At 36.1% G+C, this 14,773-nt stretch overlaps 1 protein-coding gene across 1 annotated transcript in view; it reads left to right on the top strand.

Annotated features, from left to right (window-relative positions):
* LOC123240743 (vomeronasal type-2 receptor 26-like) overlaps nucleotides 1–14,773 on the top strand; it is a 42,049-nt gene that overhangs the window by 21,632 nt on the left and 5,644 nt on the right. Inside the window, exon 5 of the mRNA XM_044668455.1 lies at nucleotides 3,232–3,355. Coding sequence (XP_044524390.1) covers nucleotides 3,232–3,355 — 124 coding nt within the window. The remainder of the gene's footprint in view (nucleotides 1–3,231; nucleotides 3,356–14,773) is intronic.

Here is a 14,773-nt window from a genome sequence, read left to right as displayed (position 1 = left end):
TTACTAACAATCACATTTATTATATTATTATGCTACATATTATGTTGTGTGATAATGAAATTAAATCTACTTTTCCCATCTTTAGATTTAATCACCAAAGGTGAAAATATCTCCATTTAACCCACAACTTGGGTGTTCTGTAACCCCTGTGTGCTAGAGTAACAAATCAGAATTTACTGACTGTCTCGTGGGCAGTCCTAAGAAAAGCATCTGTTGTGACTGGGCATGTAATCTAAGAGGAGGCCACAGGAAGTGACACAAAAGAGGCCTCTTTAAAAAGAGACCTCAGTCAGCTGGGCTCTCTCTTCTGGTTTGTGAATGGGACCTGAAGGGGCTCTTCTTGTTCCTGATGGGACTTGGAGGAGGTCTGGAGCTGGTGAGACTGTTCCACGTGGTGAGTATTAAGACTGACTCTTCCTGAACTTCTCTTAAGGAACTTCCTTTTAATAGAGAGGCTTCATTTGCCTTTGAGGACCTTAGGATCTCTGGCTTCCTGGTCTTGGGATCAAGGCTGGATTTTCCTTGGCTGAGGGTTAATTAGATCTACGTGGATTGAACTAGGGGATCAGACCTACTGTGTTAGATTTCTTATCCTATCTTATCCTCTCTTATTTCCTTATTTCTACTTCCTCTTCTCATTTGTAAATAAATTTACATAAAAGTCATTTTAGCTTGAACTTAATCTTTAATTGGGGACTGATAATTGTTCCATCCCCTGGCAACCAACCTTTTAATATTTACCCAATCAAAACCCCCTTTTATCCCTTACAGTTGTTACATAAAAATAAATGACAACTAAAAACACACTTAGTGAAGAAACACCTAGTAAGTAAAAGCTTTTGCTGGTAAAAAGAATATAAAGCCAGTTTTTCTTGATAATATGATGTTTGGTATCTGTTTTTAGTCATACTTTTCAGGTAATCCAGTAGTTCTTAAATGATCTCTCCTAAATCTATTTTCCAGTTCATTTGTTTTTTTTTCTTTTTTAAACCCTTACCTTCCATCTTGGAGTCAATACTGTGTATTGGCTCCAAGGCAGAAGAGTGGTAAGGGTAGGCAATGGGGGTCAAGTGACTTGCCCAGGGTCACTCAGCTGGGAAGTGTCTGAGGCCAGATTTGAACCTACGACCTCCCGTCTCTAGGCCTGGCTCTCAATCCACTGAGCTACCCAACTGCCCCCTCATTTGTTTTTCAAATGAGATATTTACATTTTATTCTCTTTTCTCATGGTTTTATTATTTTCTTTTTATTATTTCTTCATATCTTATCGAATTATTAGCTTCTATTTGCACAATTCTAAATTTTAAAAATTTATATTCATCCGTGAGTTTTTGTACCTCCTTTTCCATTTTGCCAATTCTACTTTTTAAGAAATCCTTAGCATTGTATTTTTGTGCCTCTTTTACCATTTGGCCTATTCTGTTTTTTAAGATGCTATTATCTTCAGCATTTTTTTTGTGCTTCCTTGATGAAGAGTTAACTCTTTCTTCCATTGTTTACCCCATTTTTCTCTTCCTCTTTATATCTGATTTTAAAAATCCTTTTTGAGTTCTTCCAGGGCTTAAGATCAAATCTCATTTTTCTTTGAGAATTTCCATGCTTCTTTGATTTCCTTTTCTTTCCTGTCTCAACGATAATCTTCTATTGATGAGTTTAAAAAAAGTTCACTCATTTCTCCAATCTATTTCTTGAGTTGTCATTTTATATCAAATTTGAGCTCTGTTTCCAGGATGGAGGGGACATTTCCTAAATTTCAGGTTTTTCTTATTGCTATCTTCAGAGCTAGTTTTCATTATCTAAGTTTTAATTCTTCCAGTGTGGTTTGATTTAATGACAGGTGTGGTTTATGCTCTCCTGGATCATTATAGAAATCTCTTACCCCACGAGGAAGTAGAAGGAAAAGGAGATAAGAGAGGGCCTGATAGAAGAGAGAGCATATTAAAGGAATCAATGGTTAGAAACAAAATATATGTTTGAGGAGGAATAGGGCAAAAGGGGCAAATTATTGTTGTTATTCAATTATATCTGACTCATCATAACTCCATATGATGTTTTCTTGGCAAAAACACTACAGTGGTTTGTAATTTCATTCTCCAGGTATTTTTACAGAGGAATGTAAGGGTTAAAAGTTAAAGGTTAAACTAAATATATAAAAATGTCATCATCGAAATTATTACTCATGTCAAAATGACTTTATGGAAATTTTTTTTATAAAATAGAGGGAAAGAATTGGACAGAGGAAAAAGAAAGAAGGTAGAATGAGAAACCTAACTTAACAAGCTAGACTATTGCTCTGGCCCTAGATTTACTCCAGCAGGGCTCCAAAAAGTCCCAGCCAGATTGCCTAGGTTTAAATTAAGCAAAGGTTCCAGCCATGAGGCCTCCTCCTTCAAGATGATGGAGGGGGCCTCTGCTGAAGCTAGTCCTTCCAGGAACCAGGAAAAGAGTCAGCCTTTTTCAATCACCCACATGATAATCCTAAAGGAAGATAGAAGAGTAGTCAGAGGTCCCAAATCATATCTCCTTCAAGGCCAAGTTAGAAGGTGAAAGAGTTCCTCAAAGGAAATTTTTCCCAGTTTTAAAGATCATTCCTTTTGTCACTTTCTGTGCCTTCCTTCCACTTTATGTGGACCAATTGCAGCGATAGCTTTGCTTAGGACTGTCTGGGGGGGCAGTCAGTCATTTCTGATTTATCACCCACTTTTGTACACGTGAGTCACAGACCTCCTCCACTTAAGGATAAAGTAGGATGTCTACACTTCTGTTGATTAAATCTAAAAAATGGGTTGGGGACAGTTAATCTCATAATCATTGGAGCAAATACAGTAAATATTTTAAGTGACTTCCCTGGGTCACACAACTTTTAAGTGGTAGAGGCCAGATCTGAACTCATGAAGTGAGTTTTCTCAATTCCAAGCCCAGTCATCTTAATGTGGGAGAAACAAACCCAAGTTTGTAGTAGAGCCTTGCCCCAAGATTGGGAGAGTCAAACTCTATTCAGTCCAGAAGTAAGAAAAAAATTTTATTTAATGAAGAGGTGGTTTATGTTGATAAAAAAAAAACAGGCATCAAGTGATGAATAAAGACCAGTGACACCTTTCTACAAGAATCTTTTCAGGAACATCCTTCCAATTCAAAACGAATGTTATTAACTCTCAGATAGCAGCAAAACTTCCACTCTGAAGGATAGAACCAGGCTTTGATGAACTCTCTCTGCTTTTTACTGCTTAGACCCTCCAGGCTGTCTGCACTGAGCACTGTGGATCTGGATTCAGGAAAGTTGCCCAGGAGGGAGAACCTGTCTGCTGCTTTGACTGTGTCCAGTGCCCAGAGGGAAAGATATCCAACCAGAGGGGTAAGTGTTTGAGTATAGCATTGAAGTTACAATTCTTGGGGACTGCATGATTGGTGATGTCCATAATAGAAACAGGAAACATCATGAGAGGAATGGATTTTGGTGTGAAGTGGAATCTTAGAGTTGCTCTGATTTACACTTATATTATTATTGGTGGTGATGTGGCACATTTCTCCTCATCTGTTGGTAGCTTTGATTTCACCTTTGAATGAGTTGCTCATATCCTTTAACTACTGGTTGACTAGGGAATAATCTTCCTTTTCTATCAGCTCCTTTTGCTCTAACAGAAATGCCCTAGTTTAATCCATCCTTACAAAACAAAACAATTTTGCATGACCCTGCTTATCCTCTCAAGCTATCTTTCTATATCTCTTTTCATTTACAGATGGATGCCTCTAATTTCTCTAATTAATTAATTCCCCAACTAATTAATTAATTCTAATCAGGCTTATGATCCCACCATATTTTTTAAATTGTTTTCTCCAAGATCAGCAATGGTTTTTCCTGGCACTTCCAGTGGTCTTTTCTCTTTTCTCTCAAGTCCTATTTCTTGACTTTTCTGCAGTTTTTGATGGTTGACTTCCCCCCAATCCTTCTAGAAGATTATGACCTCCTTTGTCTTCAGTGACACTGCTTTCTAATAATTTATCTCTCACTTCTTTATCTAATTTCCAACTATTTTGCTGAAATCAAGTCAGTTTAACTAGTATTTACTGAGTATCTAAGATGTACTAATGACTGTGTTTAATTCTGGCTAGCATAGTTACTGGCCTCAAATGCCTAACGATTTGCTGTCCCTCTCCTATTTCATCAGTTGCTAATAGTTCTCTTCTGGCCCATCTATTCTTTCAAAGCTTTCTCCCTTGAGTCTCTCATCAGCTCCAATAACGTCCAGGACCACTTCTATTCACAAGATTTTCATACCTCTTAATTCATTCCTAATTACTCCTCTGAAGTCTAATTCTGCATTGCCAACTGTCTGTAGTATATTCCTTCCAGAAAGGCCCTTTGTTGTCTCCAAGTCAGCAAGTTTAGAATGGATTGTATTTCCTCTATTTTGCACTTGTCCAATCTTCCCTTTTCCTATTTAGAGCACCACCCTTTTAGCCACCCAATTTCACATCTTCACAGCACTTTTTACCTCACTCCCAAATGTTTGAAAACTGTTTTTTTTATCTGAGTCCTAAAACACACTCTAATGTCTCTTAATATCACTCTGAGAGTTTTATCTCTTATAATTAATAGTATTTTAGAGATGAAAAGAAAAAGAAAACAGCAGTATAACTAACCAACATATTTAAAAAGTGAAAATATGGTCAATGTATAGCACTTGTAAAGCTCATGGCTTTATAGAAGTGTGGTAGTGTTTATTTTAACTCTTTTTTTCATGTTAGCTGGGCTCGCTATAATTTTGCCACTTTCTCTTTTGATATTTTTCATTGTTCTTGCCATTTACAATTATTGTGTGTATTGTTTTATTGATGTGTTCTTTTACTTTAGCATAGATTCTGCATTATCCATCCACTTCCACCTCCAACAGTCACAACCTATAATAGTACTTTTAAAACAAAAAAGAAAAATAATAAAAGGAAGGAATAATTAGAATATCTAATCAATATATCTAAAAAGTCTGAAAGTAGTACAGCATGTAACACTTGTGGACTTCTGTTATCTGCATAAGGAATGGAGTGAGAATGTATTCTCATATCTCCATTCCTCTCTTAAGATCATCATAATATAACACAACCTTTTCTATGTTTGGCCTTATTAGACTACCTCTATGAACCCTAATGATGTTTGAGTTCAAAGTGGACAAATGCATCATTTGTTTATATTAGAATATAAGGAGTTAATCTTTGCTCAGGCTTTGCTTTAGTATTGTTTCTCCTCTTATTTTTATGTTTCTCTTAATTCCTAGGGTTGAACTTCTAAATGTAAGAATTAAAATTAATAACCAATGTTCTAAGTATTACATTTAATAAGATTTATTAATGATAACTAACATAAAAAACTAGAGTGAAAAAGCCAGCTTTCCAAGCTTCACACAGCAAAAAAGAGAGAAAAAGAGGTGGAGTTCCAGATCTTATAACAAAATGTGAAAATGCAAATGTGGGGGAAGGGAAAGGGATGCTGGAAGATGAAGTCCAAGGGTACAAAATTTCTAACTATACAGAAGTTACATGATGAATGATTGTAAGTCTTCTATTTTGTAAAAGACACATTTCACACACCCCCCCCCCCAGTAAACCTTTTGGAATATTGTATTCCAAGTTCTCTTTTCCTTTATAGTGAAGGATACTAAATTATATGTGATCCTGACTGTTATCCTTCAGTACTTGAAATATTTCTGGGCACTTATAGTATTCTTTTCTTTCTCCCAGAAACTCTGGACTTTTATTATGATATTTGTTGAAGTTTACTTTTTGACATTTCTTTCAGGAGATGACTAGTGGATTCTTTCTGTTTCTTGTCCTCTGTTTCTAAAAGATATGAGCACTTTTTTTCATCTAATATTTCTTTACATGTGAAGTCAAGACTTTTTATGGTTATGACATTCCAATGCTTCACTAATTCTTTTTTTTAAACCCTTACCTTCCATCTTGTAATCAGTACTGTGTATTAGTTCCAAGGCAGAAGAGTGGTAAGGGCTAGGCAATGGGGGTCAAGTGACTTGTACAGGGTCACACAGCTAGGAAGTGTCTGAGACCAGATTTGAACCTGGTCTTCCCATATCTGGTCTCAATCCACTGCGCCACCTAGCTGCCCTCTCCGTTGATTCTTAAATGTTTTCTCCTTCATCTGTTTTTAGTCAGCAGTTACTGGTATAAGGTACTTAATATTTTCTTATTTTTTTCAGTTTTTCTTTTACTTGGTTTTAAGATTCCTTTTTGCCTTATGGAGTCATTGGTTTATATTTCCTCTATTCTAATTTTCAGGGAGGTTGTTGCTAGGACAATTTTTAGCATTTTTTGAATGAAGCTACTAATTCCTTTCCCAATTCTTTCTTCCATAGATCTCATTTTTTCTCCCCCCTCAGCACTCCTATTTCACTGACAAAATATTTTAAATAAAAAATACTTGATTGATGTCTTCCAGGAAATCTAGTTTAAGTTATTCCAAACCACTCTGATATTCACAACACCAACTCTTTTCATTTTAAAAATTCATACTTTCCAATTATCAAGGTATGAAATAAACCTCAGGATTTTTCTTCAAAGCTTTGCTGGTAGATATTTTGGAGTCAGTATCTCCTTCTGTGGTTGCATATTGAGTTTTCCTGTTACTGTAATAGCTTATAATGGTGAGATTATTTTTTGCTTATTCTTTTAATCTGTCTCCTGATTTTGGACTTGATAATAATAATATTAAGCTTTTAACACTTCTGGAGAGGAAATCTGGGATGGTTCTATTGCTGCTTTCTTGGGCCATTTCTTGGGTATTATGCTATTCCAGGATCATAATGTTAAGATTAAAAATGATAAAGACTGAGATAATAAGAGAAATTAGTAGTTTAATTAAAGCCATGGCCATGTTGGTAAAATATATGTGACTGAGCCTGCCTAGCTTTTAGATTTACCACCAGAGCCCATCCTCTCTGCGCATCAGTCAGCTCCTCAGGAAGATCAAGAGGCATTCTTTTGGTCCTCCTCTGAATTTAAACTGCCCCCTACGTGAGGACCGTTGACTTCCCCATGCCCTAAAACCCATTGGAATCATGGGTAATGTAGTCTCAAAGTCTCCCACATGTCCATAGGGAGTCTGCTAGACACTTCCCTGAATTTAAAACAAACAATAAGAGGAGGTCAGGCTGGGGACCTGAAAACTTCTTTTTAAGTGCCCTCAAAGGCATATAATTCAAGCCTCATTGTTGACCCATAGCCTGAGCACTGGAAACCCCTAATCCAGTATTGAGTCTGAGGAAGAGTAGATTGCTGCACAACATAGCCATAACCATCCATCTGAGAAGCTCTGCTGATTCTAAGTTACATATATAAAGGCTCTCCTTTAGTTTGAGATTGTTGCCTTGGTTATAATTCTGCAGGTTTCATACTTGGCTAGCACCTGAAATTGTAAACCTGCTTTGTTCTTGGGGACAGAATTATACTCATGTTGCTCTGGAAGCTAAGATAATAGAGTAAGGAGTATTCTGAGATTGCCCAAACCCCTTTCTAAAGAACCACAAAAAATGAATTATAGAGTGACAGAATCAATAAAAGGCAGATTGAAACAGTGTTCCATTCAAAAACAACGTAAAAGGTATCTTACAGGGTAAGAGAGAGATCATTCCATTGTACGTGACTACCAGAGGAATCCTCAGAGGTAGGAGAAGTCCAGTGCTAGCACACCTAGGGGACCATCTGTGGGAGGAGCAGTCTTGTGCAAGCACACCATACCCTGGGGAACTGACATCTGCAGTGTGTAATCTAGCTCAATTCAGTGTAAAAGGCAGCTGGAGGAACTCAGAAACCATAGTCTCTCCACCTCAGGAAAAGAAATGAACTCCAAAAAGTAAAGTTGTGAAAAAAGGGTTGAAGAATGAGACAAATACAAAGGAAAGACATGACCTTAGAAAGTTACTTTAGTGACAGGGAAGATTAAAATAAAAACTTCTAAGTGGGCAACAATGCCAAAACAGAGATATTTAGTGCCATGCCTATCAAAATACGAAGAAACCTTTTCAAAGAACTAGAAAAAAAGTATAATGAAGTTCATTTGGAAGAAAAAAAGATCAAGAATATCAAGGGAAATAATGAAAAAAAATGTGAAGGAAGGTGGTCTAGCAGTACCAGATCTTAAGCTGTACTATAAAGCAGTAGTCATCAAAATAATATGGCACTGGCGAAGAGACAGAGGGAGGATCAGTGGAATAGACTTGGGATAAGTGACCTCAGCAAGACAGTCTATGATAAACCCAAAGAGCCCAGCTTTTGGGACTAAAATCCATGATTTGACAAAAACTGCTGGGAAAATTGGAAAAGAGTATAGGAGAGGTTGGGCCTAGATCAACATCTTACACCCTATATCAAGATAAATTCAGAATGGGTGAATGACCTGAATATAAAGAAGGAAACCAATAGTAAATTAGGTGGTCACAGCATAGTATATGTGTCAGATCTTTGGGAAAGGAAAGATTTGAAAACTAAGCAAGAGTTAGAAAAAATTACAAAATGTAAAATAAATAATTTTGATTACTTAAATTAAAAAGGTTTTGTACAAACAAAACCCATGCAACCAAAATTAGAAGGGAAGCAACAAATTGGGAAAAATCTTTATACAAAAATCTCTGCCAAAGTCTAATTACTCAAATATATAAGGAGCTAAATCAACTGTACAGAAAATCAAGCCATCCCCCAATCAATAAATGGGCAAGGGACATGAATAGGCACTTTCAGATAAAGAAATCAAAACCATCAACAGACACATGAACAAGTGTCCTAAATCTCTTATAATTAGAGAAATGCAAATCAAAACAACTCTGAGGTACCACCTCACATCTAGCAGATTAGTTAACATTACAGCAAAGGAAAGTGGTGAATGTTGGAGGGGATATGGCAAAATTGGGACATTAATGCATTACCGGTGGAGTTGTGAATTGATCCAACCATTCTGGATGGCAATTTGGAATTATCCTCAAAGGCGATAAAAGACTGTCTGCCCTTTGATGCAGCCATACAAAGACTTGCACAAAAATATTCATAGCCACACTTTGTGGTGGCAAAAAATTGGAAAATGAGGGAATGTCCTTCAATTGGGGAATAGCTGAATAAATAGTGGTATCTGTTGGTGATGGAATACTATTGTGCTTAAAGGAATAATGAACTGGAGGAATTCCATGTGAACTGGAATGACCTCCAGGAACTGATGCAGAATGAAAGGAGCAGAACCAGGAGAACACTGTATATAGAGACTGATACATTGTGGTACAATCGAATATAAAGGACTTCTCTACTAGCAGCAATGCAAGGATTCAGAACAATGCTGAGGGACTTATGAGAAAGAAAACTATCCACATTAAGAGGAAGAACTGTGGGAGTAGAAACACAGATGAAAAACAACTGCTTGAACACATGGGTTGATGGGGATATTATTGGGGATGTAGATGCTAAATAATCAACCTAGTGCAACTATCAATAATATGGAAATAGGTCTTGATCAATGATACATGTAAAACCCAGCGGAATTGTCCACCAGCTATGGGTAGGGGAGGTGTCTGGGGGAGAGGGAAAGAACATGAATCATGTAACCAGAGAAAAATATTCTAAATAAAAAAAGATAAAAAAATAAAATTAGCTAAATGGCAAAGGAAATACAAAAGATTAACAAAGAAAATAAGCTCCTAAAAATTAGAACTGGTCAAATGGGAGCTAACATTCTATAAGACATCAAATAAAAGGAATCCAAAAGAATGAAAAATAGAAGAAAATCTTAAATATCTCACTGGAAAAAATTAGTGACCTGTAAAACAGATCTAGGAGAGAGAATCTAAAAATCATTGAACTACCTGAAATCCATGATTTAAAAAAGCCTCGATATCATATTGCAAGAAATTATTTAAAAACTGCCTTTATATTCTTGAAGAAGAGGGGAAAATATCAATTAAAAGAATGCACTCATCATCTTCTAAAAGAGATCCCATAATAAAAACTTTCATGATTCTTATAGTTAAATTCCAGAACATCCAGGCCATGGAGAAAATACTGCAAAGAAACAGAAAAAAATTCAGATATCATGAAATCATAGTCAGGCTTACACAGGCCTTAGTAGCTTCTACACTAAAGTACCAAAGGTTGTGGAATATGATATTTTACAAGGCAAAAGATCTGCAATTATAACCAATAATGCCCTACCCAAAGAAACTTAGCATAATATTCCAGGGGGAAAATAGATATTTAGTGAAATAGAGGATTTCCAGTCATTCCTGATGAAAAATCCTGAGACAAAAAGAAAATTCAATGATCAAATTTGACATTCAAAAAAAGTATAAAAAGGTAAACAGAAAAGAAAAACTTAAGAGATTCAGTAAAGTTAAGCTTCTTCTTCTTAGATTTTTTTCCTTCAGGACTTAGGGGCAGGGGAGGAGTAGGCTCTAGCTTTACAGCTTCCTTCTCCTTCTCCATCTTTCATATTTATCGTTTCTTATAATGATGTTACATTCCATTACATTAATGGGACAATTTTTTTAGCTATTTCCTTAATTAGCTTCTATCTACTTAATTTCTAATTCTTTGCTACCACAAAAAGTGCTGCTATAAATGTTTTTGTTCATATGAGGACTTCTTGTCAATGACCTCTTTGGAGTATATATAAGATATATATGAGATCTTTGGCTTAGAAGGCATAGACATTTTAGCCACTTTAAATGCATAATTATAAATATTCTTCAAAATGATTTTAGTTATTTATAGCTCCACCAATGAAGCACTAGTGTGGCTATTTTCCCATAACCTCTCCAACATTGATTATTCTCATATTTTATCACCAATACTAGTTTACAGGGGGTGAGGTTAACTTCAGGGTTTTTTTTTTTGATGTGCATTTTGCACATTGTTAGTGATTTGCGGAATTGTATCATATGGTTATTAATAGTATGCAATTCCCTTAAGATCTGATTGTTCATGTCTTTTGATCACTCATTTATTAGAGAATGGTCTTTTTGATCTGTATGTGTGAGGGTGAGAGTAGAATTGTGCATATAAATACATGCAAATTCAGACATATATACACATATATACATATACATACAAATACATATTTAAATGTATGTGTGTGTTCATAAAATTTCTTTTGTTTATAAATAGAACTATCCTAAGTACAACCATAAGCAGACTGGTATCTGGGGCTTCCTACGGGTTTTTATGGTTTTGGCTAAGGGACATTTGCAAATTACATCTAAGTTCTGATTCATTATTAACTTACCTTTTGATGAAAGCAAATTATCAAAGTTAACATTAAATCATTAGCAATTATTTATCAGTTGTTAAGATTAGGGACACATTTTAAACATATACTCAGTTTTGGGACACTCATAGAATCCAATAAACATTTATTAAACAATTACTATGTGTCTTGCACAGTGCTAAAATCTGGGGATACAATTAATAAGAAAAGAGACTGTCATTAATAATTTTTATCATATTGAGGGACATGCTCATATATCATTGCCAAACTATGGCATTCCTATGCTTATCTTATTAAAGAAAAACAACTTATATAACATATAACTGGTCAGAAAATGGAAGATTTTTATAAGCTAGAATTGCTCACATTAAGTTAACTTGCTTATTTCCACTATACCATTTTTTAAATTATTTCCCTTGATAATCTAGATCTTTAATTTTTCCATTTTGTTATTTTATTGAGTTATAGAAAATATTCCTTTGATATTTTGATTGGCATTGCATTAGAAGAGCTAATTAACTTGGTTATCATTTTCATTATCATGGCATAGCCCAACCATGTGCACTGATTATTCCTTTAGCTATTTTATTAGTCTTTATTTCTCAAAAGAAGTACTTTCTAATTAAAACTATTGCAATATTTTATGTGTTTTGGGAGACTGATCCCCAGGCATTTTATCTATGAAAGAAATGTTATTGATTTTTTTTTAAAACCCTTGTACTCATATTGTCTCATAGGTGGAAGATTGGTAAGGGTGGGCAATGGGGGTCAAGTGACTTGCCCAGGGTCACACAGCTGGGAAGTGGCTGAGGCTGGGTTTGAACCTAGGACCTCCTGTCTCTAGGCCTGACTCTCACTCCACTGAGCTACCCAGCTGCCCCCAATGTTATTGATTTTTGAGGATTTATTTGGAATCCTACAAATTTATTGAAGCTATACATTCCTTCAGTTGATAAAATTGATGATTTCTTAAAATTTTCAAAGTGAACCATCGTTTCATTACCAAATAGGGATAGCTTTATTTGTCCACTTACACCTTTATTTTTTCACTTGTTATGTTGTTCCTGCTAGTATTACTAGAACTATATAAAAATAATAGGACAATGGACATCCTTGTTTTATTGCCATATTTTTTGACAAATGTTCTAGCATATTCTCATTGCATGTGATGTTTCATTTGGTTTTAGATATAAATTTAAAAATATTTACAAAAGGTCCCTTGCTGCTTATGCTTTGTGTGTTTTTAAAGCATAAAATAAAGATCTCATAATTACTTTACATATGAGATGCAACATATATAAAAATGAGCAAACCCAACATAAATTGATGAGAGCAAGAAAAATAACTTCTATTTAATTTTTTCATTTTTCCTTGTTTGTGTATTTTTAGAAGGAATCTTTTAATAGCCACTAGGTTGTTCTCATACATCCTCTCCTTTTCATGGATGTGGCTATGATTATTTTTTAAACACTCCCAGAGCTGGCAAGCAATATGATCTGGGTTATACATGTATTCTCATGAATAATATATTTCCATATTGATCATTTTTGTAAGAAAATAATCATATAAAACCAAATCCCCAAAACAAAATCCCAAATAAACTAAAGTGAAAAATTACAGGCTTTCATCTGCATTCCAACTCCAATTGTTTTTCCCCTGAAGGTGGATAGCTTGTCATAAGTCTCTCAGACATGTCCTGGGTCATTGTATTGCTGAGAGTAAGTTTATCACAAATTATCATTCCACACTATTGTTACAGTGTACAATTTTCTCCTGATTCTGTTTATTTCACTCTGCATCAGTTCATGTAGGTATTTCCAGTCCTTTCTGAAGTCATTCTGTTTATCATTTCTTATAGTATAATAGCATTCCATTACCAAGATTGTAGGTTCAACTCCTGCCTGGCTTGGTCAACTGTAAGATTTTATCTTGGTTCTTAACTAAGGTTGGTAATATATCAGTTTGTTGTAGATACATCTTCCTGGCCAAGGGTCAGGTGACTACCCTCAGGCCTGAACCTTTGACAGACACAATCTGACTACTTGGTTTGAACAACAATAGGTTTACTAAAGTTGATAATTAGGGTTGGGTAAGGAATGGAGGGAAAGGAGTTTCCCTGAACTGATAAGTATCTATCTATCTATCCCAGATTCCACTTACCCCCATGGGTAATCTTCTGTCTCCAACAAAAGTTGGAGCTACTCAGATCTACCTCTTCATCTAATTTCCCAACCTTCCTGTCTAACTGCCCTAGTCTGAGCCCATCCACAATAGTCTTTGATGAAGCTACAGATGTAGTAGCTAGATCAGGAGTCTAGTGACAAGAATGCTCTAGTCACCAAATAGTTCAGGCTGAAGTTGCAGAGGTATCTTAGCAGACAAAACAGTCAAGATGGTAAATTCTGTCTTCTTAGGAATTCAATAGATGTCACTGAGATGAGAAACTTGCTGGCTGAGATTCCACAGGGATGAACAGGATCAAAGAGGGAGGTTATGAGGGATTAGAGGGAGAGATGTGTCTGCCTCATTCCTCTCACTCACTTCCCCCAGCTGACTACTCCTCAGAACCTGCCTCTGAGAATTCTGAGATTCCCTCCTGCACATTCTATCTTCTGCACTCCAGCAAACACCTATATCTTTACTCTGACCCTTTGCATTTTTGCCCAAATTTCTTTCCTACATCAGCAATTCCCCAATTGATGGAAATCCCTTCAATTTCCAATTCTTTGCCACCACAAAAAGAGCTGCTGTAAATATTTTTGTACAGGTAGGTGCTTCCCTCTTTTTTCCCTATCTTTTTGGAGTACAGATCTAGTAGTGTTATTACTGGATTAAAGAGTATGCATTGTTTTTTAGACCTTAGGGCACAGTTCCAAATTGTGTAGTGTAAAAAGGAATAAGTTTTTTTGGGGGGTTGGATATTAATATTTAAAGGTGTGGTCACCAAGAATTGAATAAAAATCAATTCTAAATTATTTTAGTAATTTATTTACAAAATATAAGAGAGAGTGGAAGTAGAGAGATTAGAAGAGGGTAGAGTAAGATATATAGCTTAAAGAACTAGACTATGTACTCAATCCCTGGCTTTACTCCGGCAGGGCTACAGAGGTCCCAGGCAGAGAGCCTAAAGTCAATTAATAAGGAGGTTAGCCACGAGGGCTTCTCCCAGTCAAGGGAATCTCTGGGAGGCTGGTACCTCCAGGGAGGCTAAGGTAGTCAGCCTTCTTCACTTGCCATGTGTAGTTCTAAGGGGGAGATTTAAGAATAGTCTCACCAAGGCTTCCGGGTTAAGATGGCGGCAGAGTAAGAAGCAGCTCTTAACCTCTCCTGACCGAAACACACAAAACTCCTCAAGGGGACATAAAAACAAGTCCAGACGAACGGAGGAACCCCACAACAGGGCACAGCGTGGAAGGTACGTGGAATCGAGACATTTCCAGGCTAAAAAGGGCTCTCACTCACTCAATCGCGAGCTGAGCAACCGCCCCACCCCCACCCCCTCCACACTCACCTATAGCT

The sequence above is a fragment of the Gracilinanus agilis genome, chromosome 3 (assembly GCF_016433145.1).
Source record: "Gracilinanus agilis isolate LMUSP501 chromosome 3, AgileGrace, whole genome shotgun sequence".
Classification (NCBI taxonomy): Eukaryota; Metazoa; Chordata; class Mammalia; order Didelphimorphia; family Didelphidae; genus Gracilinanus; species Gracilinanus agilis.
Note: the sequence above shows the minus strand (reverse complement) of the source record. Positions and strands in the feature narration are given on the sequence as shown.